Genomic DNA, 27,070 nt, shown 5'->3' with positions numbered 1-27,070 from the left:
GGCTGCGGCCCTCAGACCCTGACCCCAGAGCACGGAGCCCAGTCACTAATCAGACAGGGATCATGTGATGGAGTCACTTCCTCCCGCTCTCCTTGTCACTGCCCCCACTCACGCCCCCGGTGCCCGGCACATCGGAGACACTTTGTATGTAATAGCCCGGCAAGCTGCCGAGAGTATCCCGCCCGCATGGCAGCGCCTGGCAGGCTCCCCATGGCGTGTTCGATATGGCAGAAACAGTCACAGCAAGTCTCACCATGGAGACGTTCCTGGTGCCCGCTCGGCTCGAGCCAATCGATGACCAGCGGGACGACAGTGCCACGGTGCTACCTGGTGAATAGCCACGGAACCGACCGTATCTGATGCTTCTGAGTATCAGTACTAAGTCAGAGCCACGTGTGGAGTCTGAACGCCTCAGCGTGTGGCTGCCGGCACGGCACGGCAGCCTGTGCTAACGGGACTGAAGTGCGAGCCCCCGGGGGTGCCCGAGACCCTCGGTGGGCTCAGTCCCTGCCGGAAAATGGCAGCACCCTTTCCTCTCCGGGGATTTTAACCCAGAGCTTTGCCCACTCACTCCTCCGGCTCGGCCTGGCGGGCGGTCCACTGGGGGGGTCAGTAGCCAAGTTCCAGGCGGGAGGGATAGCCCGCGGCTTCAGGCCTCGCAGGACGCTGGGCCCGGCTTGATCCCTGCACCCTGGGATCACACCATGGGCTTTGTCAAGTGCCACTGGGAATGACCTTCGAGCCCGGAGCCAGGAGTGGACACTGCTTCCAGCACCGCTGGGGTGGCTCTCTGATGCCAGAGGGCAGACCCTCCTGCAAGAGCCGCCCACCAAGCACCCCTACCCCCGCTTCCTTTGGTCTGAGCGCCCCCACTACCCCTCCCCCACCCCACCCGAGCACTGGGTTCCGCTCTGCCCTGAGCACGGACGGAAATGGGCTCTCCTCCCCGCCCCCAGATGCCACCCAGCCACCTCCCTCACCTCCTCAGCCCTGTCCCCGACGAGGCTACTCTTGTCACCTTACTTCTCTGTTTATTTTTTTAGCACAGAAATTATTTAAAGTTTCGTTCATGACAGATAAGACATGATTATTACCATAATGAGAACCAAGTACAAAATAACATTTAAATGCACTCTGTTTTATATTCCACAATCGAAAACTTACCTAAATGAGGAAAGTGGTTTTATTACATTGTATTAAATGGTTTTAAGTTCCTTATTTCATAGGTTAAAAATCATGTGGCGATCAGAAATGGACCTTTACGGATTTATTTTCTGTTCATTCGATTGGCCAATTCTTCAAGTTTTGTTGGAGCAAGCGATATCAAGTAAATTTGTTATGTACGTAAGGGGGCAGGTTGGGGTTGGTAGGCTGGGGACATTTGAGGAGGGAGGAAGGTCACACTGTGACAATAAAACACTAAATGCCTGTGGGGCTGGAGCGATAGCCCAGCCGGTAGGGCATTTGCCTAGCACGCGGCCAACCCAGGTTCAATTCCCAGTATCCCATATGGTCCCCTGAGCACCGCCAGGAGTAATTCCTGAGTGCATGAGCCAGGAGTAATCCCTGAGCATCGCTGGGTGTGGCCCAAAAAGAAAAAAAAAACACTAAATGCCTGAAACAAATATATTATGAACATTGTAAATCATGGTGTTTTGGTAAAAATTAATTTTATTTATTTAAAAATGTTTTCATTGAAGCCTTCATGACTGACATTCAGTCATACAGTGACGGAACGCCCATCCCTCCACCAGTATAAGCTCTCCCACCAGCCTCGTGGCAGGCAGTTTCCTCGTTACTCTCTCCCTTTGGGGCACTCTGGTTTGCCCTACGGATACGAGAGGCATGATGCGCGTACTGATTGACCGAGGCCTTGATGGGTTCCCGTTGACCTTATGACAGCGCTGTTCCCGCCTCCCTTGCATCTCACGTTCCTGTGACCCCCACGACCCCCACCTCCCTTGCGGCTGCCGAGAACAGCGTCTGCTGTGTAGGAAGCTCTCGTGTGTGTGTTTGTTAAGCAGATGACTGGCTCCCGACGGACCTTCCACCTCCGTGGGAGAGACAGGAAGCTCAGGTTTCATTGTGCGTGGACGTGTGGGGTGTCGGTGCGCCTACTGGGCATTGGAAAGGCAGGATAAGTTCACGGGCCTCGAGTGTCTGGACCCACTGTCGCCTGTCGTGAGAGGCAGGTCCTCAGGCTCTAGAAGGTTTTGTGCCTCCTTGAAGCTTGTCGGGTACCTTGGTTTCCATCTTCTGAGCTGAGTATCTTTTTCCTGTACCAGTTAGTCTTTTTTTTTTTAATTTTTTGCTTGTTTTTTGGTTTGGGGGCCACACCTGACGGTGCTCAGGGGTTAACTCCTGGCTCTGCACTCAGGAGTCACTTCCAGCGGGGCTCTGGGAACCATCTGGGATGCCGGGGATCAAAGCTGGGCTGGCCACATGCAGACACGCGCCCTGCACGCTGTGTCATCTATCGCTCCGGCCAGTTGGTCCTTTCCAACAGAACTTGCATGTCCAGGCTAACAGACATTCACGTGCATCGACTAATACATCACGGAAGTTGTGAGTCCGGCCGTCACAGGGCTAAGGAAGAAAGAATAGAAGACTTGGAAGACATTTCCGCCTACACGACACACTCTGGGAACACATAGCTGTGCCCTGAAGTGGGAGAGAACCCTGGAAACACTCGGCCTTGTGGGCTTGGAATTCCCCCCTACCACACACACGCACGCACACACACACACACACACACACACACACACTCTCTCTCTCTCTCTCTCTTTCTCTCTCTCTCTCTCTCTCTCTCTCTCTCTGGGGTTGTCTCACCCACAGTGCTTGGCACATAGTAGGCCCTCAGATGACCTGCCAGACATCTGATAGAGTGATTATTTAGGGTCGGTTGTGAGCTTGCCCCCTCACTGCTAACGGAATTCGTCTTTCATCGTGGCCACCTCATTATCAATTTTTTCCTGAGAAAGCATAAGGAAACGACCCTATCTATCGGCTGAATTATTTGCCCTGTGCTAGCCCCTGAGCTGGGGCCCGAGAGACATGGCCAGGTGGGGGGCATGGGCGGGGGGGGGGCGCGTTTGGGGGGGGGGAGGTGGGCATGTTATTCAATCCCGGAGGGCGTCAGAGACCCTGGGGCCCGGGGTCCCTGTGCCACCGGGCGGGCGGGATTGTTGGTGGTGTGTTTGCACTGGGAGAACAATGAGCAGGGACAAATCAAATCTAGTGGGGGGAGGGGGGAGGAGTCCTGGAAGTCTCCAGAGAGGAAGCAGCAATTGTTGAGTTGCGGTGGGGGAGGGAAGAGGCAGGATCCTAATTACACCACCAGGGAAATGAGCAGCACTGGGCTTGGGCTTGGGCCGACAGGGCGCCATCTTGGAGATGTCCCCTCCAGGAAGAAAGGGGGGTGGGGGCCCCCCGGTGTCTCCCACCCCCACCTTGGCCGGGGCACCTCGGCTCCCCGAGCCCGTGGCTTTCTTATCGCAGAAAGGTATGTCATTCTTCGCGATCAGGCAGCCAGGACCCGAGGAGCTGTTTTCCTCCATGGTGCAAGCATGACAAATCATTAATTTTTGATTGATTTGCTTAGAATTATGGGCGCCCCAGCATTCTTTCCGCCGCCGAACAGCTGTATAACAAATGAATATATCAGTGTGCACAAAAGATTGGAGATCTAAGAGAAGCAATTACATTGGCCACCCTCCCCCACCCTCCGCCCTTCCCGGGCAATGAAGGGAGGAAATTTTTACCAGAAATTCCTCAAGTGGCTTTAAAAAAAAAAAAAAGCCTTTTTTTTATAATTGAATTAAATCTTTATCTCTTCATCTTTTGCTGCAGATTTCCAAACACACACCAGTGCTCCACGTACACCGGGTTCATCCAGGAGGAATCTTTAATAATGAAATTTCAACTTGTGAATTAAAACCAAAATGAAAAAAAATCCCACCAATTCTACCCCCTCCTTTTTTTATTTTTTTTTTCCTTTTTCCTTTCTTTCCTTTTTTTGCCCCCCCTCCCGTGGCTGCTATTCCTTTAAGATTTTGGAACTGTACCAATGCACTAAATGTGACCTCCATAACTTTTAAATTAAGAATTTATGCTGGCTTGAAATTTATGAAATATTTCAGCATGAAAGAAAGCCTTTTTCCCTCAGGAAAATTGAGCAATAAATCACAGCACTGTGGATTTACTGCCCTAGAGCCAGCGAGAGATAGGATTTTTTTTTTTTTGCTTCATTCTGAAAAAAAAAAAATGTAATCATATAAGACAGCTTAGCTGCTATCCTCCCACTCTCTAGAATTTTTAATTTCAGCTGTTTCTGCTTGGATTTATTTCCAATATTCCTGCTCGGCTTTTCAATTTCCTCAGTTATTAAATTTTAATTCAGTGCATTAGCATTTAAATTAAAAAAGGGTTTATTTTATCGAAATCGTTGGCCAGCCCCCATCCCGTAGCACACGAATTGCCTGTTTCTGCCATTTGCACAAAATGTGAAATGCAGCTAATGTCTTACAACTTACATTTGCACAAATTTAGAAATAAAATTTCTGGGTTTGGAATAATATTTTCTTTCCAAGAAAATCCTTAATAAGAGAATGGAAAAGAACAACTTAACATTCACTTGGGAGGGGAGAGGAGGGCTGAATGAGACCAAAAATAGCCCTGCCGGATCTTCGGGAGAAGGGGGGGGTCTTAGGCACGGCGGGGGAGAGAGGCGGGCACTGTTGGGGGGCTGGGCGAGGTGGGGGCGCTAGAACCTTCACCCCCATTCACGGGGGAGTGGGAAGGAGGGTCTTTCATGGGGCTGCTGCCCCCCCACCATATTTGGTTTTCCACCGAGGGATTTGGGGGAGGTTTGGTCAGCTCTGTGGAGGGACAGATGGAAGGGGTGCGAGTAATCTGACCGGACCCTCACGCCGCCTCTCCCCGTTTTTACTGAGAACCTTGGGTGCCGGGAAAGGAAGGAGCTGACCCAAGGTTCATTTTCTTTCTTTCTTTTCGGGTCACACCCAGCGATGCTCAGGGGTGACTCCTGGCTCTGCACTCAGGGATTACTCCCGGCGGTGCTGGGGATTGAACCCGGGTCGGCCGCGTGCGAGGCAAATGCCCTACCTTCTCTACTAACGCTCTGGCTCCGGGTTCATTGTTCAGACCCAAACCAGCCCGAGCTGGGAGAGGAGGAAGCGACGCCCTAAAGGAGCCCAGTGTTCGCACCAGTGCGTCTCCAGGACAGAGTTCTGGGAGGGGGGACGCATCACCCTGGTCTGAGCGTCTGACCTACCCCGCTGTATTCTGTGTCACTCGGGGCCGGGGCGTCAGGACTGGTGGGTCAGCTGGATGCATACGCCGGCTTCTACACCTCCCAGGTCCCCGTCTGTAGGTCCATCCGTAGCTCTGGGTCCCGTTTCCTAGACCACGTGGTACCGGGACTCGAACTGGAGTTGGCTGCCTGCAAGACGAGTGCCCCATCCTCTGTGCCGTCTCTAAATATGTTATCTTACATATGCCCATCCCGTGAGGTATGTCCTCAGAGTCCCACCCGGCCATTTTGCATGTGACAAAACCCGAGGGCTTTAGCAGGCAGGGTACATGCCTTCCATGCTGCTGCCCCGATTCTCTCCCTAATATATGGTACCCCGAGCACTGCCAGGGGAGATCCCTGAGTCCAGAGCCTGAGCAGAGCTCGGTGTGGTTCCCGCACAAACAAAACGGCTCAAAACCCAAAGTGTCAGGACTCCAACTGAAGACCCTCACACCAACCCTCCTGTGAGCTGGCACATCGAAGGGGGCAGTTGCTGTATTTGGGAGAGTGCAGGCGAAGCCCAGCCTGCAAGTCCCTACTGTGAACATCGGGCACCCTTAGCACCGTGGGTTTCGGCGAGAGTCACCCATAGCCCTTCCGGCCACCCAAGGGGCTCACGAGGCTCCACTGAGACTGACGGGTGTGGCGAGGCTGGCATGTGCTGTCTTGGAAAGCGCTCGCTTGAGCCCACTGGCCAGAAACGCCCCATGCGTATCAGCTACCCAGATCTATCCTCCAGGGAGCACTTCCCTCTTCTCTTCAGGGGTCCCGTTTCGCCAGCACTGCCCCCTGTGTCTGCAGAAGGCCGTGTTTGGACAACTGCTGGAACAGTCTCTTCTGTAGCGCGTTGCCTCCGTCTTATAGAAAAGGATGGAAATACTAGGGGCGATACCGACGAAGCCCTTTCGAGAGGTGAAGTGCATCTGCCCCCAAACTCCTGTACTTACGTTCAAAGAACTGTTTCCCCACCCAGCGGGCCCCGTGTTTACTGCCCTGGAGCTGGTCCATCAACCTCGTGTGGAATGGTGAAAGAAAAGGATGGAAAGAAACAAAAAAACAGACAGAATTTCAAAATATACATGAACTGTTGGAAACGAATGGCCAGAGTCGAGTCTAAAAGGCGAGCGATCATTGGGGAATTTGCAGCAGTTCCTAAGTTCTCAGGGCAGAATTCCCTCTCGCCCGACGTCACGTTTGTGGCTTAGCCATCCGTGTGAATGTTCAAACAACTTCTTCCCCGCTCGCTTTGCGGACACGTTTGGAGGAGTGCGCGCGGGCTGTGGTGGGTTCTGTCGCTTGCTCCCAGTGAAATGATGCACCAGCCACTTCCCGCTTCCTGGTTACTTCCGCCAAGATACTCTCTGTCCCGTTAATACTCCCATTTATCCTGGTTCCCAGGCCTGGTTTCTCAACCTCCTCACTCATCTCTCCTTGACCTTTCCAGTGGCTTCCTGTGGTCAAGGCCGGGAGGGGGCTGGTCACTCTTTGCACTGCTTTGGTTCTCCTCAATATTTGCAACACTGAGGACGGGGCGTGGGCAGGATGCGGGGGCTGGGGGGCGGGACGTTGGAGAGACTAGCCTGGGGCTTCTAGCTGTAGGATTTGGGGTAGCACTGTCACACTGTCATCCCACTACCCAGGGGTAGTTCATCGATTTGCTTGAGCGGGCACCAGTAACGTCTCCGTTGTAAGATTTGTTTTTTAATTATTTATTTTTAATTAGTGAATCACCATGAGGGTATAATTACAGATTTATACATTTTTGTGCTCGTGTTTCCCCCATACAAAGTTCAAGAGTCCATCCCTTCACCAGTGCCCATTCTCTACCACCAGTAAACCCAGCATCCCTCCCACCCTCCCCAGTCCCATCTCCCCCCACCCCACACTGCCACTATGGCAGGGTATTCCCTTTTGATCCGTTGTAAGATTTGTTGTTACTGTCTTTGGCATATCGAATACACCATGGGGAGCTTGCCAGGCTCTGCTGTGCGGGCGGGATACTCTCAATAGCTTGCCGGGCTCTCTCTGAGGGATGGAGGAATCGAACCCGGGTCGGCCGCGTGCAAGGCAGACACCCTAGCCGCTGTGCTGTCGCTCCAGGATTTGGGGTAAATGAGCTTAATCCCTGGCCCCGCCGTCTTACCCACAGTTGAGGTGATGGCAGGAGAGGCTTTTAATGTCCTCTCCCTGGTGCCCACTGGGCAGTTTGCCGGGAGAGGGTGGTAGAAGGAGTCTGGCTGTCCACAGGGGCCGTGGTGGGGACTCGGGGGGTCAGCTCCCCCCGGCTGGCTGGTGCACCGCGGCTGACTGCTGCTTTCAGAAGCAGAGAGGGGCCCCCATTTGGGTGCCCTCCCCTCCTTTCTGTATGTTGACAGTTTGACCATCCTCATGTCTTGCCAGAGGCAGCTTCTGAGCACAGAGACCGAGAGCGACAGCTGGTTTGCTGCAGGTCAGAGGCTTCCAGACTTTTGCCCGACGGCACTCTTTCCTGGAAAAAATAAAAATCACTCAGGGCGGGAGAGGTAGTACAGGGGTTAAGGCGCTGGCATTTTACTTCTAACTTTAAAATGTGATATTTGGATGTTTACATGAATGAAGAGATAATTTTGGATTATTTTTATATTCCAGGAATGCTATCTTTTAAACAGAATAAAGCTGGTCATAGGGGCCAATAGTAGTAGTTCATAGTGGGACACATTAGCACTGTATCACTGCCGTCCCGTTGCTCATCGATTTGCTCGAGCGGGCACCAGTAACGTCTCCATTGCGAGACTTATTGCTACTGTTTTTGGCATATAAAATGTGCCACGGGTAGCTTGCCAGGCTCTGCCGTGTGGGCGGGATACTCTCGGTAGCGTGCCGGGCTCTCCGAGAGGGATGAAGGAATCGAACCCACTGCATGCAAGGCAAATGCCCTACGCTGGGCTGTCGCTGTGAGAAAACATGATCACTTTTATAGTGTGTCTTTCTGTTCCCAGACACGTTCATCTGTCTCAGCTCACTTTTTTTTTTTTTTTTTGGTGAGGGGTTAAGGCGTGGGTAACATCTGCGTGTGCTCAGGGCTTACTTCTGTTTCTACACTCAGGGCAGGCTTGGGGGACCTCATGGGGCTACCAGGGATTGAACTGGGTCAGCTGTGTGCAAAGCCAGTACCTTGATCCCTGTACCATCTCTCTGGCTCTGAGTACCTTATTATTATTATTATTATTATTATTATTATTATTATTATCATTATTATCATTATTATCATTATTATTTTTTTTTTGGAAAGCAAAGGAGGCCCAGAAGTCTGGGAACCCCTGACCCGCGTCTGAATCCCCAACACTGTGTCCGCCCCCCCAACCAAAACTAGGGGTCACCGCTGAGCACAAAGCCAGGAATAAACTCTGAGCACTGCTGGGGATAATTCCCACCCCCAATCAAGAAACAAATTATTCGGTACCCCCGAAACCTCCCAGTAAGGGCACCCCACCCCACCCCGAGTTGCACCTGAGGCTGCGCTCCCGCACCATCGGCCCCCGTACCTCCCCTGGGTTCGGGACTGGCCATTCAGAGAAAGACGCGGGCGGGAGCTTGGTTGGCTCACAGCCAGCCAGAAACCGAAGCTCGAACCCAGGAAGTTTTCTGGGTACCACGTGACCCGCCCCGGGAGAGGAGTACGGGCGTGCTTCCTCTTCGCGCAGGGGCGCCGGCCCCAGCAGGTTCCCGGAGACGCTGCAGCCTGCACCAGCCCAGGGCTCCCGGGCCTGGCAGGGAGGCCTCCGAATACAGTGCTCTTGCACACCTGCTGGAGACGGCTCTGGGCGTGGAGACGCTCGAGCTCTGTGGTTGGGAGCCGGCGCTGTTCGAGCGCTGATGCCTGTGCCTGTGGAGGTCACGGCGGAGGTGGGGGATGCGTTTTCAGGTGTGGGGCTGGGGTGTCAGGCAGTCGCCCCTCCCGTATAGACGCTGCAGAGTCGGCCCGGGGGTCAGGACCCCGGGGTCTCTCGCACCCCAAGGGACATAGAGGCTGCTCCCTCCGCCTCTCCATCTGCACCAGGATTTTATGTTATTTTTTTTTCTTTTTGGGTCACACCCGGGGATGCTCAGGGGTTACTCCTACTCCTGGCTCATGCACTCAGGAATTACCCCTGGCGGTGCTCGGGGGACCATATGGGATGCTGGGATTTGAACTCAGGTCGGCCACGTGCAAGGCAAACACCCTCCCCGCTCTGCTATCGCCCCAGCCCTCTTGCAACAGGATTTTAGAGTTTCTAAAGTTTCCGAGTGGTCAGCTTTATCTCCCAACCTTAAAGACGTGAACCATCGGCCACATTCTGGCCCCCTGCGCCCACTTACTCTCAGGGCTGGGGGACAGAATATTTTAACCTAACAACATCCCCCGCCCCCCGTTGCATTGCAGATGTTGCAATACAACCTCTGCAGCTACTGTTGTCTTGGAAATCACGGCGGAACGTAAAACTGGTGCCATCGAATCTCAGATCCTGCTGGTCCCTTCCCTGTGCTGTGTGTCCCCCAGCTCTGTGGGTGCCGCGTTTGCGTTGGCACCAGGGGCAGAGCTGCAGCTCAAGGCCCAGGCTGACGGGAGGGGGTGGTGCCCTGGCCCCCACTGGCCACTGGGGGCAGCCTGCAGGGGTGGAGGAGGGCGGTGGAGGAACGAGAGGCGTGGGGGTGACTGTGGGGTGGCGCTGGGCAGTCCGGTCTCCCCACTGTGCTGACGATGGTGTTTTGGCTTATTTTATAGGCTGACGGAGCCAGTGCAGCTGGAAGGAAAAGCACGGCGAGCAGGTAACTCCCCCATCACGTGCACACACATACACACACACACACACACACACACACACACACACACTCACACATACACTCACATACTCATACATACTCTCACATTAACAGACATACATACACACACACTCATACACATTCTCACACATTCATACACACACACTCTCGCACATATTCACACATTCATGCACACAAGACTCACACGCATACATATCCGCATATTCGCACACATATTCTCACATGCACACACATACGCACACTCACACACACACTCTCTCCTACACACATTCTCACATTCTCAAACACACACATGCACACACGTACCCCGTGTTGACCTCCTCCCGCCTCTGAGGAGGGCAGCTCCCCCTGCCTGCTGGGGGCTGAGGGTGGCACTCTCCAGTCCCCCGGTGTCTTCTGCGGGTGGACCCGAGGACAGCTCAAATCCGAACTGGCCGCAGGCTGCCTGAGAGGCGGAGATCTTAGGGCTGAAGCCCTGGAGGGGAGGAAGTAGGCGATCAGCCGGTGCATTGCATTGCAGCAGTGAGGCCGTGCCCGGTCTGAACTTCCTTGGCAGGCTTGGGGTGTGTGGGGCCCCCTGGGCCGTCCCTCAGAAGCAGGGTTGGCGGATACAGGCCCGTGAAGTGTTCCCCCCCCCCACCCCCCAGCAGCAGCCTAAGGCAGCTTCGTGGAGCGCGGTGTGGTAGGAACCGTCCCTCGGGGAGAGCAGGCCCAAGGTGCTGGGTGGCCTTTCCCGGGGCTCCGGAAGCTCTGGGCTGAGTCTTACCGAGCTGGGCTGCTGGAGAGAGGGGAGTCCCGAGCACTGTTAGTGAGGCCTGCTTGGGAGTCGGGAGGGGAGGAGGTGCCTCGTCTCCTCTGGCCTTGACTCAGTGTCGGAGCTTGTGTCATTCCCCTGGGCCCTGCAGGGACACCGGTAAGAACCACCCGGAATCTGAGGGTCACGTGTGCCGCGTGAGGCAGAGAGGCCAAACACGTGAGCCCACGGCTGCCAGTTCTGCAGCACTCACATGTCGGACGCCAAGCAGTCGGCGACATGGAGCTTCACTTGAATGTTGAATCGATGTCATTCTTATAAACATTTGGGGCCAGAGCGATAACACAGCGGGTAGGGCGTTTGCCTTGCACGCGGCCGACCCGGGTTCAATCCCCAGCATCCCATATGGTCCCTCGAGCACTGCCAGGAGTAATTCCTGAGTGCAGAGCCAGGAGGAACCCCTGAACATCGCCGGGTGTGACCCAAAAAGCAAAAAATAAAAATAAACATTCTATGGAGGAAATACTGGATTAATTTTTTTTTAATTTTTTATTAGAAAATCACTGTGATGTACAGTTATAAACTTGTCAACTTTTGTGTTTGCATTTCACTCATACACTGATCGTTTACCCATCCCTCCACCAGAGCCCATTCTCCTCCACCTGTGATCCCAGTATTCCTCCCACCACCCCCACCCCATCCCCCACCACCCCACCCTGCCTCTGTGGCAGGGCATTCCCTTTTGTTCTCTCTCCTTTTGGGTGTTGTAGTTTGCAATAGAGGTATTGAGTGGCCTTCATGTTCGGTCTATAGTCTACTTTCAGCTCGCATCTTCCAACCTGAATGGGTCCTCCCAACATCTTCTACTTGGTGTTCCCTTCTCTATCTGAGCTGCCTTTTCCCCCAGCATGTGAGGCCAGTTTCCAAGCTGTGGGGCAGACCTGCTGGTCCTTATCTCCACCACTCTTGGGTGTTAGTCTCCCACTCTGTTACTTTATATTCCACAGATGAGTGCGATCTTTCTATGTCTGTCTCTCTCTGACTCATTTCACTTAACATGACACTGGATTAATTTGTATGTGGAGGGACAGCACTGACCATGCTCAGCCTTAGTGACCGGCCTGCTTGGTGCTCGGGAGGGCCGGGCAGTGTGGGGATCCAGCCCTGACCACCCGGGTGAAGCAGAGGCGCTGTCCTTTTGAGCCCCAAGTCTGCGGTTGAGGAAGGAGGGATGCGCTGTGCTTTCGGGGGTTCAGGCTGCCTCTGGGGAGGTGAGCGGCAGGGCCCACCAGGCCTGCCCTGGGCTGGCTCTGAAGCCCTAGCCCCCACCGTCTCCCAGGAAGCCATCGGGTAACCGCTGGGGGCGTCCCTCGAGCCTGTGGGCTAGTATGGAGTCTGTGACGGAAGCCGAGGGTTGCCGTGGGAAGTGGCACTTGTGATCGAGACTGTGACGAAAGTTGAGCGTCTCCTTGGAAAGAGCAGGGTGTGGCTAAGGTGCAGTGACCCCAGCGTCCAGTCAGACACAGGAGGCCACGTCAGACCTCCAGAGCACGTGTCGTGTGGCCCGGGCACACACCTCTGGGGAACGTGACCCTGGCCTCGGGGACCCACGGCCAGATGGGGTAGAGACGCCAAGACACTACTCCCGCGGGCCCTGTTTCAGCCCAGGGTCTGTGAAGTCCAGCTGTGGCTAGCTAGCCCCGGTCAGCAGGGACCTTAGCTCTTGACCTTCTGCCATGGGACTCCCTCCCAGCAGGGCCGGGGAGCGCTCCGTTATTCCCGCAGGGTTCTGGTTCAGGGCCGGGCCTTCCTTGGGGCCCGGAAGGCCTCATTCTGTTACTTCCCCAGGGGGCCTCTGGCGAACCCCCAAGACCAACAGCCGGGGCTGCTGAGGAATTAGTGTTCAACGGAGGGGGCAAGGGAAGGTGGTATTTTGATCCCAAGAAACCAGCCGCCAAGTGTGGTTTGGTTTACGTCCCGGTAACCTAGCCCAGGCCCATTGTATGAGACCAGTGATCCCAGCACTGGGGCTCACACGGCTCTGGCATGTGGGTCGCTAGTCATGGACCCTCCCGTGTTCTCGGGGCAGGGCGGGCGCTGTGGGGCCTCACCCAAGGAAAGGTCTCAAGGAAATACACTTTCCTAGTCGAGGACGGGGAGCCCTGGGCGCTGGTAATGATCAGCTACTAGGTCAAGTAGAAGGTTTCGGAATCAGAAGGACTCCGTCCTGGGGGCCGGCCCTCTCACTCTAGAGGGAAGGAGACCGCGGCAGAAGGGGGTGGGCCTTGTTTGGTTCACGGCACGTGTACTGGTGGGCGCTGACCTGTGGCTGGGGCGGACAGGACAGTGGGACTGGGGAGGAGATCGTGCCTCATTCACTAGTCCCACAAACCCTTGTTGGGCATCTCCTGAGTGCGGGGTCTCACCTCGGTGCTAGAAACACGGCCATCGGCCAAGCAGCCGGGCGTCCTTGGTGGTTGTTGTTGTTGTTGTTGTTGTTGTTGTTGTTGTTGTTGTTTTGCTTTTTGGGTCACACCCCTCGATGCACAGGGCTTACTCCTGGCTCTGCACTCAGGAATTACTCCTGGCAGTGCCCAGGGGACCATATGGGATGCTGGGAACCGAACCCGGGTCAGCTGCGTGCAAGGCAGATGCCTTACCCACTGTGCTATGGCTCCAGCCCCACAGCCAGGTGTCTTTGACTGTTGAGCTGGAGCTGATGTTACTGGACCCGGAGGAGGAGGAGGAGGAACCATATTAGTGATCTATGGTCTGTTATAGGGAAGAAACGCTTGGGGAGACACAGAATTGAGCACCCGAGGGAGTGTTGCATTACCCTAAAAGGGTCTGAGGGATGAAACCTTGCAGTCCTCTGGGGAGGGGTCAGTGGGAATTGCATATCCAGGCCGCCGAAACATCAGGTGCAAAGGCCCGGGGACAGTTTGGGTATTCCTAGGGGTGGGAATACCAGCAGGGGGCCAGTGTGGCAGAGTGGGGACCTGGAGTCTGTTGTCCAACTCTGGCCTGCACCTGTGTGAGCTTCTGGAGACTTGGAGCAGAAGAGAGGCTGATCTGTTCCTACTCACCACAGCTGCCTGGCCAGCCCACATTTCTTTCCATCTCCACTCAGCAGAAAATTCTCTCCTGTCCCTTTGTGCTGACCCCATCTGCGACCTAGAAGTTTGTCATTTTCATTGTCTGACTGAACTTTCCCCATTTTTGTCCAGACAGTCCTTGGTTAGCACAGGTGGGGCAGAATGACAGGTACTGACCCCTCTCTCCCATACTGTGCTTCAACTTCCTCCTCTCCTCCACCTCCTTCTCCTCCTCCTCCTCCTTCACCTCTTTCTTCTTTCCTTCTCCTCCCCCTCCTCCTCCTTCTCCTTCTCCGTCTCCTTCTCCTCCTCTTTCCTCCTTCTTCCTTCTTCTCCTCCTCCTTCTCCTCCTCCTCCTCTTTCCTCCTTCCTTCTTCTCCTTCTTCTCTTCCTCCTCCTCCTCCTCCTTCTCCTTCTCCTCCTCTTTCCTCCTTCTTCTTTCTTCTTTCTTCCATCTTCCTTCTTCTTCTCCTCCTCCTCTTCCTTCTTCCTTTTTCCTTCTCCCTTCTTCCTTCTTCTCCTCTTCCTCTTCCTCCTCCTCCTCCTCCTCCTCCTCCTCCTCCTCCTCCTCCTCCTCCTCCTCCTTCTCCTCACCTGAGAGGTGGGTGGGCTTGCTCCTGATTGTATGCTCCAGGATCACTCCCGACGATGCTCAGGGAGCCGTATGTGGTGCCAGGGATTGAACCAGGATTGCCATGTGCAAGGCAAATGCCTGATACTATTTCTAGAGTCCAAATCGAAGCAACCATGAGAAGCAACATGTGCAGTGGGTACCCACGGGCAGGGAGGCGTGGGCAGGGCCCCAGTGTTGCTGTCAGGCCATGAATCCCGTTGCTCACCCCTTCCCCCAAGCCCTGGGAGGACCATTTGTGAGGTTAGTGATCTCATGCATGTGTCCGAGGGCAGGCAGGGAGCACGCCGGGAGCCCCTTCGGTACTCAGGGACCAGATCTGGTGGCCATTACCCCCAGCGCTGCTGCCAGTGGGTCTCAGAGAGCGGCACGGGGAGAGGGACTGGGTGGGGGGGCGGATGGACATGGCAGAGCCCAGTGGGAGAGACGGCAGCCACGCAGCTCTGGGCATCGGTCAACATGGGCAGGACGTCGAGGGGAGACAGTCCTGTCGGGGACCTTCTCTGTCTTCCACTCCAAGGAGACCGTGGCCAGCAGAGTCGTGCAGCAGCCTCACCCAGAGGGACCGTCGGCCCGTCACAGCCGTGGCCAACGGTCTCGATGGAGGCAGGAGGAGCCTGTTGGTCCTTCGTTTCTGTGTCCCCACGGGGGCTGCGGGATGGCCCGAGTCTCCCTGGGGGAGTTACCTGAGGGCCCCGGGGGTACCCTGAGGGCTCTCTGCGGGGTGGGGACTGTTGGCCTCCAGCTAAGTGAGAACTCTCACGGCCACAACATCCCGACGGCAGTGAGAGAGGACACAGCCCAAGGTGGGCCTGCGACGCTTTGCGTGGTGCCCCCCGCCCTCTGCCTGCGCACACCTGCGGGGAGGAAGCTCCCCCACCCCGCCCAGGGAGCGCAGCCCGCCCACCGCCAGCACCGGTGACTTGGCACCGCTGCTCGGGACCCCCGCTTCTCTCCACTTGAAGTTTAAATTAACCAGGGAATTAACTCTTCCCCATTTAAATCCCCGTGCTGTCTTTCCTGAGCCGTGGCACACACAGCCCAGCACCGCGGCTGACTGACACCATACATTGAAGGGAATTAAGTGCCTAGGAATTATCTCCGACTAATGACATATTTATGCATTGTAGGTTATTTTGAATTTCTCGGCTGTTAAGAGTTGTTTAATAGGTTAATAGTTTTAATCTATTAATCTAATCTCTTCGACTTGACTATTTATTAAAATAGATCACTGTCTCGTGACAGGAATGGAAGCGCAGATCATTTTTGGGGTGGGGGCGGTGGGCCTGACATGGAGTTTGGAAATGGGTGGGAGCATCAGTACAGACCTGTGCCTCCTGGGGTGGGTAGACAGGGGAGGTGACAGTAGCCTCGGGGACAGGGGGCGGGGGGGGGGCACACTTTCTATTTGTTCATTTAAAGAAGGTAGATTGGGGGGGGCGGGGGGACACTTGGTGAATTTTTTTCTTTTTTTTTCTTTTTTCTTTTCTTTTTCCTCTTTGGACCACACCTAGTGGTGCTCAGGGCTTGCTCCTGGCTCTGCACTCAGGAATTACTTCAGACAGTACTCGGGGGACCTTACAGGATGCCGGGGATGGAACCCCGGTTGGCGGCGTACCACGCAAGCACCTTACTTACCCGCTGTACTGTTGCTCCAGCATCCTGAGTGATTCCTTTTCTGAAATCGAATAAGTTTGGGGGTCTCAGGGCTAAAGGGAACACGAGGAACACCCCTGGAATACACTTTTGATTCAGAGAGGTAACGGGGGCCAAGCTCAGCAGCACCACGTGGCATGCCCGGACAATCACCATAGCACTGTCGTCCCGTTGCTCATTTATCTGCTCGAGTGGGCACCAGTAACGTCTCCATTGTGAGACTTGTTGGTACTGTTTTTGGCATATCAAATACGCCACGGGGAGCTTGCCAGGCTCTGGCATGCGGGTGAGATACTCTCGGTAGCTTGCCGGGCTCTCCGAGAGGGGCGGAGGAATCAAACTCGGGTCGGCTGCCTGCAAGGTGAATGCCCTACCCACTGTGCTATTGCTCCAGCCTGGACAATGCCCTGGGTTTTATTCCTGGCACTGAATGTCCCCAGAGACTCTCTGTGAAACAGCTGTGACCTGGCTGCTTCTCTCCCGACGGACGGATGCGTTTAAATCAGCAGCAACCCTTCTTGGGCTCAGGGGATGGACAGTGGATGAGGGTCAGCAGCATTCCAAGGCCGGTGGGCATTGACCTGTCCAGACCCACCCCTTGGGGTGATGGGAAGTGGGGGGAAGCTCTGAGGACTCTTCGAGCTTCTGGCTGGGCTAGAGGCCGAGCTCAGGGTTAGTGGGGAGACCGGGCAGAGGTGGGGGTGGGTTACGGCAGGTGACACCCAAGGTCGGAACAGGGAACGGGGCTCGGGGGTGTGAACGGGAGAGGCCTGGGGTATCGGCATGCATGTGGGGCACAGCCTGGGGTCCCGAGGCCGGACGAGCGCACAGGATTCTGGGTGAGCTGAGGGGAGACAGGACCGGCTGCTCTGGCTGGGCAGGGCGGGGAGAGACGAGGAGGCCAGGCAGCCCCGAGCACTGACCGCAGGCTGCCAAGGAGCACTCCGTGCTGTGTTCACAGGGAGGTATCTCCAAAGCAGTGCTCCCTGGGTGATCCCGGGGCCCCTCCCGTAGCCACTCAGCCACGTGGGCTGCAGTCCGGGGCTCCAGTCCACGGCGGTGGCGCTGCTGGGACCCTGTGGGGCCGAGACACCAGCAGGGCCACCCCGGGGGGCTGCTCCCAGGCCTCCAGGGTTACACCGCGATGCTCGGGGGACCGTGCGGTACCAGGGAAGGAACCTGGGCTGGGGACATAGTCCGTAGCCAGGACGCCCTCTCCGTGCCCCCATCTGGGTGTGTGTGTGGGGGAGGCTCAGGGGACACGATCTGGGGGAGTCCTGGGTGGGCACGGGGAGAGGGAGGGTCCGGGTAACCCCCGAGTCAGTCTGGCCAGCCGGGCGGAATTGTTGTGCGGTGCTGTCTTAGACGGCGGGGTTGGGAGGGAAGAGGCTGGGGGGGCGGGAGGGGGGCCGGGGGAGGCCACATGACATGGGGGCAGGGGCCCAGCCCGCGCTGCTGACCCAGCTGGAGCCTCGCCCTCGCAGAGCTCACGTTTTTGCACGCGTCCAGCCGAGATCACTTCGGGAGTGAGTGAGTGGGTCCACGTCGGAGAGAGGGTCTAGAGCCCATCCCCGAGCTCGGGTGACTCAGGGGCGGGTGGGAGACGGCACTGCCGGGGAGAAGGTGGGACACAGAGGGGAGCTGGGCCCGGGCCGCTGAGTTCTCTGAAGACCGGAAGGTTCTGGTCACGGCACGGAGGCCGTGGGGAGGCCGTGGGATGACCGGGCAGCACCCCCGTGGACGGAGGCGGCATAGCCAAGGAGCAGACCTGTCGTCATCTCCGGGCAGAGAAGGTCTCTGCACCCCGCCCCCCCGCCACATGGCCTGGCAGGGAGTGTTAGAGCACCCTGTGACTGCAGACGCCACCCCAGGTCGTGGCTGCACGAGCATTCGTTCCCCCGGGTGCCGCGGCATTCGTGGCGGGAGCAGTCAGGCTCCGTGTGAGGCCAGCTCTTGATGAGCAGGGTCTGGGGCGAAGGTTTACCCCACCGACTTCACCGAGTTACAGCGTTGGCGACACCTCCACCCCCGCCCCGTGCTGGTCCATCCCGAAGCAGGAGCCTTTGGAGGGGGTGGGCTGGTTCTGCAGCCCACTGTCAGGACAGGAGGCTCTCGTGACTCCCGTCTTATACAGACCACCCTGGAGAGGGCCCCCCCAGGGCTTGAGCCCCACATTCCAGAGACAGAGCAGCAATGGGATGGTGCTACCACGGGCAGAGGGTTCCCTGGGATGATGTTACCATAGACAGAGGGTTCCCTGGGATGGTGTTACCGCAGACAGAGGGTTCCCTGGGATGATGTTACCTCAGCTGGAGGGTTCCCTGGGATGATGTTACCTCAGCTGGAGGGTTCCCTGGGATGATGTTACCTCAGCTGGAGGGTTCCCTGGGATGATGTTACCTCAGCTGAGGGTTCCCTGGGATGATGTTACCTCAGCTGAGGGTTCCCTGGGATGATGTGACCACAGACGGAGGGTTCCCTGGGATGATGCGACCACAGACGGAGGGTTCCCTGGGATGATGTTACCTCAGCTGGAGGGTTCCCTGGGATGATGTTACCTCAGATGGAGGGTTCCCTGGGATGATGTTACCTCAGATGGAGGGTTCCCTGGGATGATGTTACCTCAGCTGGAGGGTTCCCTGGGATGATGTTACCTCAGACGGAGGGTTCCCTGGGATGATGTTACTTCAGCTGGAGGGTTCCCTGGGATGATGTTACCTCAGACGGAGGGTTCCCTGGGATGATGTTACCTCAGCTGGAGGGTTCTCTGGGATGATGTTACCTCAGCTGGAGGGTTCCCTGGGATGATGTTACCTCAGATGGAGGGTTGCCTGGGATGATGTTACCGCAGACAGAGTTCCCTGGGATGATGTTACCTCAGACAGAGTTCCCTGGGATGATGCTATCTTGGGTGGGTAGAGGGCTCTCCGGACTGAGGCTACCTTGATCAAGGTTTTCCCTGGGATGATACCACTCTGAGTGGACAGAGGGTTCCCTGGGATGATACTACCCCTGGCACAGGGTTCCCTGGGATGATGCCTCCCTGGGCAGAGGGTTCCCTGGGATGATGCTGCCCCGGGTGAACAGAACATCATCTCTGGGATGATGCTACCACAGACAAAGGGTTCCCTGGAGTGATGCTACCTCAGACAGAGGATTCCCTGGGATGGTGCTACCCCGGGCAGAGGGTTCCCTGAGATGGTACTACCTCGGGCAGAGGGTTCCCTGGGATGATGCTACCCCGGGTGGGGAGAGGTTTCTCTGGGCTAATGCTAACCCAGACAGAGAGTTCTCTGGGCTGATGCCACCTTGGGCAAGGGTTTCCCTGGGATGATACCACGTGAGGTGGACAGAGGGTTCCCTGGGATGGTGCTGTCTCAGGCAGAAGGTTCTCTGGGATGGTGCTATCTCGGGCAGAGGGTTCCCTGGGATGGTGCTACCCTAGACAGAGGGTTCCCTGGGATGGTGTTAACTCGGGCAGAGGGTTCCCTGGGATGGTGCTACCCTGGACAGAGGGTTCCCTGTGACTTGTTAGATCTGGAAGCATCAGCCTTGGAGGTTGGTGAGGAGGAACAAAGGTCTCTGATCCCCACACACTGGGACTCTTCTCCCACAGGCCTGAGCGCATCAGTCCCTGGGGTCAGATCCACCGGCCTGTTGCCTGTCTTGGGCCACAGGGTTTCGTGGGCACGGCGTCAGGATGGTTTGGGACAATCGCCTTCAGTTGTCCTTCCTCTCTGTAGTGTGTGACCTTGGACATGCCCTTCACCTTCCAGATACTACTGCCACCCCTGCCGGGGCACAGGACAGGGACGTGGAGGAACCAGGCCTTGCACAGCTGCTCGGTGGGGGGGGGGGGGGCACATTTGTTTTGCTTCTCCCCAGGCAGGTGCAGTAGGTCTGTGACAACAGCTGGGGTGGGACAGCGGAGTTAGGATGGGGCGGAAGAGCTCAGGGGGCGGCAGTGGGGTGGGGAGCACTGGCCTGTGCGCACACTGTTTCACCTACACTCTAGCTTGTTTCCCCACTGATTTGCACACTGGCTCGCTTACATTCTGGCTCGCTTTCACACCCTTTCACCCGGCGTGCCAGCACACTGGCTTACACACCGGCTTCCTTGCACACTCCTTTCACCCAGCTTGCCGGCACACTGGCTTCCTTGCACACTCCTTTCACCGGCTTGCCGGCACACTGGCTTACACACCGGCTTCCTTGCACACTCCTTTCACCCAGCTTGCTGGCACACTGGCTTGCACACCGGCTTCCTTGCACACTCCTTTCACCCAGCTTGCTGGCATGCTGGCTTACACACTGGCTTCTTTGCACACCCTTTCACCCAGCTTGCTGGCACGCTGGCTTACACACTGGCTTGCTTGCACACTCCTTTCACCCGGCGTGCCGGCATGCTGGCTTACACACCAGCTTGCTTGCACACTCCTTTCACCGGCTTGCTGGCACTCTGGCTTACACACTGGCTTGCTTGCACACCCTTTCACCCAGCTTGCCAGCACACTGGCTTGCACACTGGCTTCCTTGCACACTCCTTTCACCCGGCTTGCCGGCACACTGGCTTGCACTCTGTGACTGGAATGCAGGCCGGCCTGCACGCTGGCCCACTAGTTAGGATGGGGCAGAAGAGCTCAGGGGGCGGCAGTGGGGTGGGGAGCACTGGCTCCCCAGGAGCCGCTGCTCCCCTTTCCGCCCGGGCCGTGGAGCAGTGTCCCCTGCTGCTGGGACCCGGGCCGCCTATCAGCGCAGCAGTTCCTGCCCCGTTTCTGGAGCCCCAGGTCTGGAATCACGTGTGGGCAGAGCCCCGCCTCTCCCGGAAGCCCTGGGGAGCGCCTCTCCTTCGCCAGCTTCCCTCTCCCGGCCTCGGCAGCCTTGACTTGGCACACTTGCCCTCCCTGCCTTCTCTGCGTCACCCTCTCTCCCGCGCGCATCTTCCAGCTCTCGTCCAAGGACACTGTTGGGGGAGTCAGCGCCCCTCCGGGAGTCCAGGAGCACCTCGTCTCAGGGTGCTCAGCCTGGCCGCTCTGCAGAGTCTTTTCCAAACAAGGTCACAGCCTCCCCGTCTCACCGGGCGCCTGGGGTTAGGGCAAGGGCTTGACTTCCACGGCAGGGTGGGGTGCTGCCGATTAGCCCACTGGCGGAGGGAGAAGCCCAGATCCACGTATTTATATACGTGTTCATGCACTTACTTGATATGTGGTTATATAATAATGTAAGCACACCCACTCCTATAAATACTTCCTAGTCTATATGATTTATGTATTTGTAATTTATATAGCAAATCACCATCTTGTAATTATATAATATGTAATAGGCTATTTATGTATGATTGGACTGGAGCAATAGCACAGCGGGTAGGGCGTTTGCCTTGCACGCAGCCAACCCGGGTTTGATTCCTCCATCCCTCTCGGAGAGCCCCGCAAGCTACCGAGACTATCCCACCCACATGGCAGAGCCTGGCAAGCTCCCCATGGCATATTCGATATGCCAAAAACAGTAACAACAAGTCTCACAATGGAGACGTTACTGGTGCCCACTCAAGCAAATCAATGAATAACGGGACGGCAGTGCTACAGTGCTATGTATGATTAGTGTATTGTGTATTTATCAATGGTATGATAATGTGTATGACTATATCAATGAGTATAATTTATGTAATCAGTTATATATTAATATAAGCACCCCTGTGCCTACATAGACGCCCAAAAGCGAAGCTGTGTATGCCCATGGGAGACAACACTTTACCCACGGTGTGTGTCCTCCTCTCTCAGGATGCTTGTATGTCTGGGTCACTGCGGTGAAACCCCTCGGCCTTGAAGGAACACACTTTGAGAACCAACATCTTAGGGGATGGGCAGGGTTTTTAGGGGAGCCAGGGGTGGAGACCCCACTTGGGCTGGCTCTTCCCGCCACGTTCCCGAGTGGGCTGCCACCAGTGACCACGGAAAGTGGGTCCTTAGGGAGAAATATCCCTTTTCGTGCCTGACTTTAGATTTTATGTTGAAGTGTGACTCGGGTTAAATATAAAATTCATCGCATATCTTGAGCAACTATTTTGTGGTTATCTATATATAAATCTATTTTACAGCGACACAAATAGAATAGATTATGGAGTGTCAGCATGTAGATAGATTCCGAGGGCTTTTTCACTAATATACCTAATGATTCGTGCTGAGAATATCCAAGGGCTCCACTGTACATTTAAATGGATATAATTAAAATAATGAGCTCTATTTTAAAAATGATATATGAAAAAAAATTTTTTAAAGAAGTTAGAAGGAGCTGTACTCCTAATTCAAAGTGATATAAGTACTCACGCGATTGTTATTAGGCCACCTCATTAAATGCAAAGCATCCGAGAAAAGCAACGTCGGGGCTTGTAAATCGAAAGCATGTCGCCGGGCGGGGATGAGAGGCGGCTCGTGCCGGGTACCAGCAGGGCCATCACTCTGAAAAGGGGCGAAGTGGACGGTGGGTTGGATGGGGACTAGTCCATGATGAGGAAGGGGCAGCTTCCGTGGCTCCGTCCTTCTGTGAACTCAGGCTGATCTCCCCACGTCCGTGTTTGCTAGCACGGCCCGGGAAGCTGGGGTGGGGGGGTGGACCTTCGGGGTGAGCCCAGGAACAAAGCCGTGTCTGCTTTCTTGGGAGGATGCCCTCGCCCGCCCCCACCGCCCAGCCGCCATCCCCGATGTCTGGGGGACGTGTCGGTGACCTGAGGCTGGAGGCTCCATGGGACGAGGTGGCAGGGGCTTTCGAGCCTGCAGAGGGCGCCTCTCCCGGGCTGGGGTGTCCAGTGTCCTCAGGGGGATGGCCCTCTGCCCTGCCCGCTCTCCCCCAGCCCGGGGCTCCAGCCCAGCGCGCCCTTCTGGGAGGCCGTTGGGGACCGTTCAGCCCTTCGGCCCCTCGTGGCCTCTTCTGAGTGTGGACCCCACGCACCCACCGCCCGGGGCCGCGCCTGTTCTTAAGACCCAGATGATTTGGCGAGACAGTCAGTGAACAGGGCACTCCGCCGTGGCAGCTGGCGGCCGGGGCTGTGGAGGGTATGAGCAGAGGCCACCGCTGGGAGCTCGGCGGGGAGGGCGGGGCGGGGGCGAAGGCTGAGACTCCGAGAGGGGCTTAGTTGATGTGGCTGCCCTGTGAGGGGCAGGTCCGGGCAGGGCCCCGGGGCTCTTGCCCATGACTCCAGCATAGCCCCTTCTCCCCGCAGGACACAGCCGCTGTGGCTTCCAGGCCAGGATGTCCCCCCCCGCCCCCCCAGCTGTCCCGGGCGGGTGCCCTCCCAGAGCCCAGGAAGCGCCCGTGCTTCTGAGCTGGGGGGAGGCAGGTGTGGTCCCCTCTGGGGGGTGCAGGACTGAGTGGGACATTTAGCTCTATCTCCCACGGGGCCAGTCCCGGGCTCTGCCAGGCAGCCCCGTTCCTGGGCCTCCCCTCGCTCCTCCCGGGTCACAGCAGGTCACCGTTGCGTGCTCCCATTCTCAGCGGGGTCCCCCTCGGCTGCCTGATCTCCGAGAGACTCATCAGGAATCCCCTCTCTCCCTGCCCTCTCCCCGCCTGGAAGCTGGGCCTTCCCGCTCTCTCGGGTCAGTGCGGGGAGGGGTTCGGGGGTCGGCAGACTCGAGGCCTACCCTGCCCTTATGACAGTTGGAGCCCAGAGAGGAGAGGGGGTCCTGCCCTGGTCACCCGCAGATCCAGGATAAAGACCAGGACCCCCCCCACCTTCCCTACACTCTGGGCCTCCACTGACCTCCAGCTGTCACGTGGGCAGGCCTGGGGGGTGGGGAGTCCCCAGTGCTTCTCAGAGCATCAGGGAGGACGTAACGATGCCAAGGTCACGCTCCCTTTCCAGGAACCTGGCCGTGCCTGAATGTCTGAGGGGTACCCAGCTGGCCGTCTCTGTTTGGAAACAGACGGCATGGCGCTGACCCTCCCCCCCACCGTTTCCCTTGGGGTGACGCACAGTCACCAGGGAAGCTGAAAGACTTGGGAACAGAGGGCCGGGCCCTGGCCTCGGGCCTACCCTGCCACTGCCCCAGGAGGCTCAGGGCCCCCTCCCCCCCCCAGCCCCGCCTCAATGCCAAGCACCTTAGCTCTGTGCTAGCCTGTCTGGAGCCAAGTGACCCCGAGGGGGCCTCTGGCAGGTCGTTCCTGGCCGGTGAGCTGAGCCAGGGGCAGGAGGCCCTTTCGTGAGCTCACCCACCCTCCTGCCGAAGCCCCCCCGCACACACCTCGGCTCAGGCCTTGCCCCTTGGGATGTGTGTCAGGTGGGCCAGAACCTGCATCTCCTCCAGGAACTCAGTGGGTCTGGGTACACTCAAGGCTGGTTGGTGCGGCCTCCAGCCAGCCAGGGCTGCCTTCGTGGCTCTTCCGTGACTCCAGCCATTTATTTTCCCCACTTTGGGGAGGCGGGGGCGGGGGGGTTCCCCTCGCAGTGCCCAGGGGTCACCCCCAGAGGTCCTCAGCCACCCAGCCCGGTCGGTACCAGGCCCAGGTTGTGGGACTGCTTTGGTCCGGGTCCTGGGTCCCGGGTCAGGCAGATCTAGCCCAGCAGGGCTGGTGGCCTTGAGGGTGACCTCCAAAAGATGCTCCCGGTCCACGCGGAGACCCACAAACCTGCACTCGCCCCACCCCTGCTCCACCTCCGCAGCCCCCTCCCCAGCTGCCCCGTTTGCAACTTGGGGGCGTGTGGATGGCCAGGCCGGGGTGTCGCTGGTTCCTCAAGGGACCCTCGGGGAGTGACGAGAACCCCCCAGGCAAGGCTTCCCGGAGGTCTGGGGAAGGCTGGGAGGCGACCCCACCCCTCACCCCTCACCCCCACCCCACCCCACCCCGCCCCAACTCGAGCACCGTCTGTTCTTCCCAGGGAGCGCTTGAAGCGCAGCCAGAAGAGCACCAAGGTGGAGGGGCCGGAGCCCGCCGCGGCCGAGGCCTCGCTGAGTGCCGAGCAGGGGACGATGACGGAGGTGAAGGTGAAGACGGAGCTGCCCGACGACTACGTCCAGGAGGTGATCTGGCAGGGCGAGGCCAAGGAGGAGAAGAAGGCGGCCGGCAAGGACGGCCCCGGGGACGTGCCCGCCGAGATCTGCGTGGTCATCGGGGGCGTGCGCAACCAGCAGACCCTGGGTGAGTGCCCGTGCGTGTGGCGGGGGTGGGCCTGGGCGCTCGGCCTGGCTCCGGCCTTCGGGGGCTTCTCTGCCCGCGGGGTCCGGCCAAGGCTCTTTGGACTTGCCTTTGCTCGTCCGGCCCTGGCCAGTAGCGTCCGTGGCCGTTCCTGCCCCCGCTCTGAGAAATCCTCTCTCTCCCAATGTCCCTGCGTGAGCCAGGGACAGAGGCGTCTGGGTGCCACTGCGGAGGGTTCAGGCAGATGCCGGGCAGCAGCTGGCCCCCTGCCTCGGTGCTGCGTCTCTGAGGCTGTGAGAGTAGCTGACTCGTGGACTTAGGCGGGCCCGAGCACAGTGCCAGCTGGGAGCCGGGAGCGAGTGTTGTGACGCGAACTCCCTTGGCGTTCGGTGTTGGCCACGGGGCCGACTTTTGGGATCTGCGAAGCGAAACAGTGCTGGGTGGCAGAGTTCGGCCAGGAGGGCCCGAGTTGGCCAGCCTGGAGCTGGGGCCCGGTGTGGCCTGGCCCCGGCTGGTCCTGGACCTGCCTCCTCATCCCAGCCCACCTCCCCGCCCCCTGGCACTTGCTGTGCCCCGGGTGTCCTGAGATACACAGCGGCTCCTTCCCGAGCTCTGCCCATGCTCCCGGCCCGGCTGGGGCCCCGCTCTGCCGTCGAGCTGTGTCCCGTGTCCGCTCCCCCGCCCTGCTGTTGAGACTCAGGACCTCAACAGCACCCCCCCACCACACCCTTCTGCTCCCTTCTCTGCGGGAGCCTTGCTGGGTGTGGACCCCTCAGCCCACCTGGGCCTCCGCAGCCTTAGTGCCGCCTTCCCCTCCTCGGCCTTTCACACTGGCCACCGGGGGCCGTGGCCACAAAGGAAATCTGTGAGCATGTTGCCCCCTGCTGACCAACGTGGGACTCCGTCGCCCCGGGTCTCGGGGGTGGACGTGGCGTCATCCAGCCCCATCACAGCCCGAGCCTCCCTGCCTCCTCTTCTGCCTCGCTGTCGCCCCTTTATTCCGGCTGCTCTCCCGCCCCATTCCCTGCACGCACAGGTCCCTCTCTCGGGAGTGCCTCTGCCCATTTCCTCGCACTCAAGTCCCACCCAGCCCTGAGGTCCAGTCCAGTGCCACCGCTGCCTCCCAGAAGCCTCCCTGGATCTCCTGTGGTCAGCAGTGGCCTCGTTTCTCTTATACCACTCAGCACCCCCCTCCCCAGCCCCAATCCAGTGTAGAGGAGAGAGGGTCCACGCCCGTCTCTGCCACCGGGACCGTGAGCTCGGCACTCCCACCCCACCGGGCCTGCTGTCCAGACGCTGTAAGGCCACTGTGCCCCTGAAACACTGATCTTGGAAGCTCAAAGTTGTGACTGGTTGCCGAGTCAGCCCACATACCCATCTTGTGGGCCCGTGGGGGGCTCCGTGCCACCCCAGGGCCATGACTTGGAGGGAAAGCGAGGTTTGGAGGGGGCCCTGCCGTGGCCGGAAGCGAGAGGGGCCAGTTCTGGGTGGGAACCAGCCGCAAGGCCGCTCCCAGCCTCTCACGTGACTCGAGGGGACAGCCCCTATTTGATAAAGAGCCAGGATGGTGTGGCACAGTGCTCAGCGTAAGAAGAACTGGGGGCTGGGAGGCTGTAGGCGACCTCCTTCTGCCTCAGTTCATCCCCTGAAGCCCCTCGTGCGTCTCGGACTTGACCCTTAGGATGTTG

At 57.7% G+C, this 27,070-nt stretch overlaps 1 protein-coding gene across 4 annotated transcripts in view; it reads left to right on the top strand.

Annotated features, from left to right (window-relative positions):
- Window positions 1-27,070, top strand: part of ZNF618 (zinc finger protein 618) — a 192,905-nt gene that overhangs the window by 99,844 nt on the left and 65,991 nt on the right. For all 4 annotated transcript variants that reach the window (XM_055121867.1, XM_055121879.1, XM_055121873.1 and 1 more), the window contains exons 2-3: window positions 10,059-10,102; window positions 25,126-25,385. In XM_055121867.1, coding sequence (XP_054977842.1) covers window positions 10,059-10,102; window positions 25,126-25,385 — 304 coding nt within the window. The remainder of the gene's footprint in view (window positions 1-10,058; window positions 10,103-25,125; window positions 25,386-27,070) is intronic.

Source organism: Sorex araneus, chromosome 1 (assembly GCF_027595985.1).
Source record: "Sorex araneus isolate mSorAra2 chromosome 1, mSorAra2.pri, whole genome shotgun sequence".
In the NCBI taxonomy this organism is placed as follows: domain Eukaryota; kingdom Metazoa; phylum Chordata; class Mammalia; order Eulipotyphla; family Soricidae; genus Sorex; species Sorex araneus.
The sequence above is the reverse complement of the archived record's forward strand: the minus strand, read 5'-3'. Positions and strand labels throughout refer to the sequence as shown.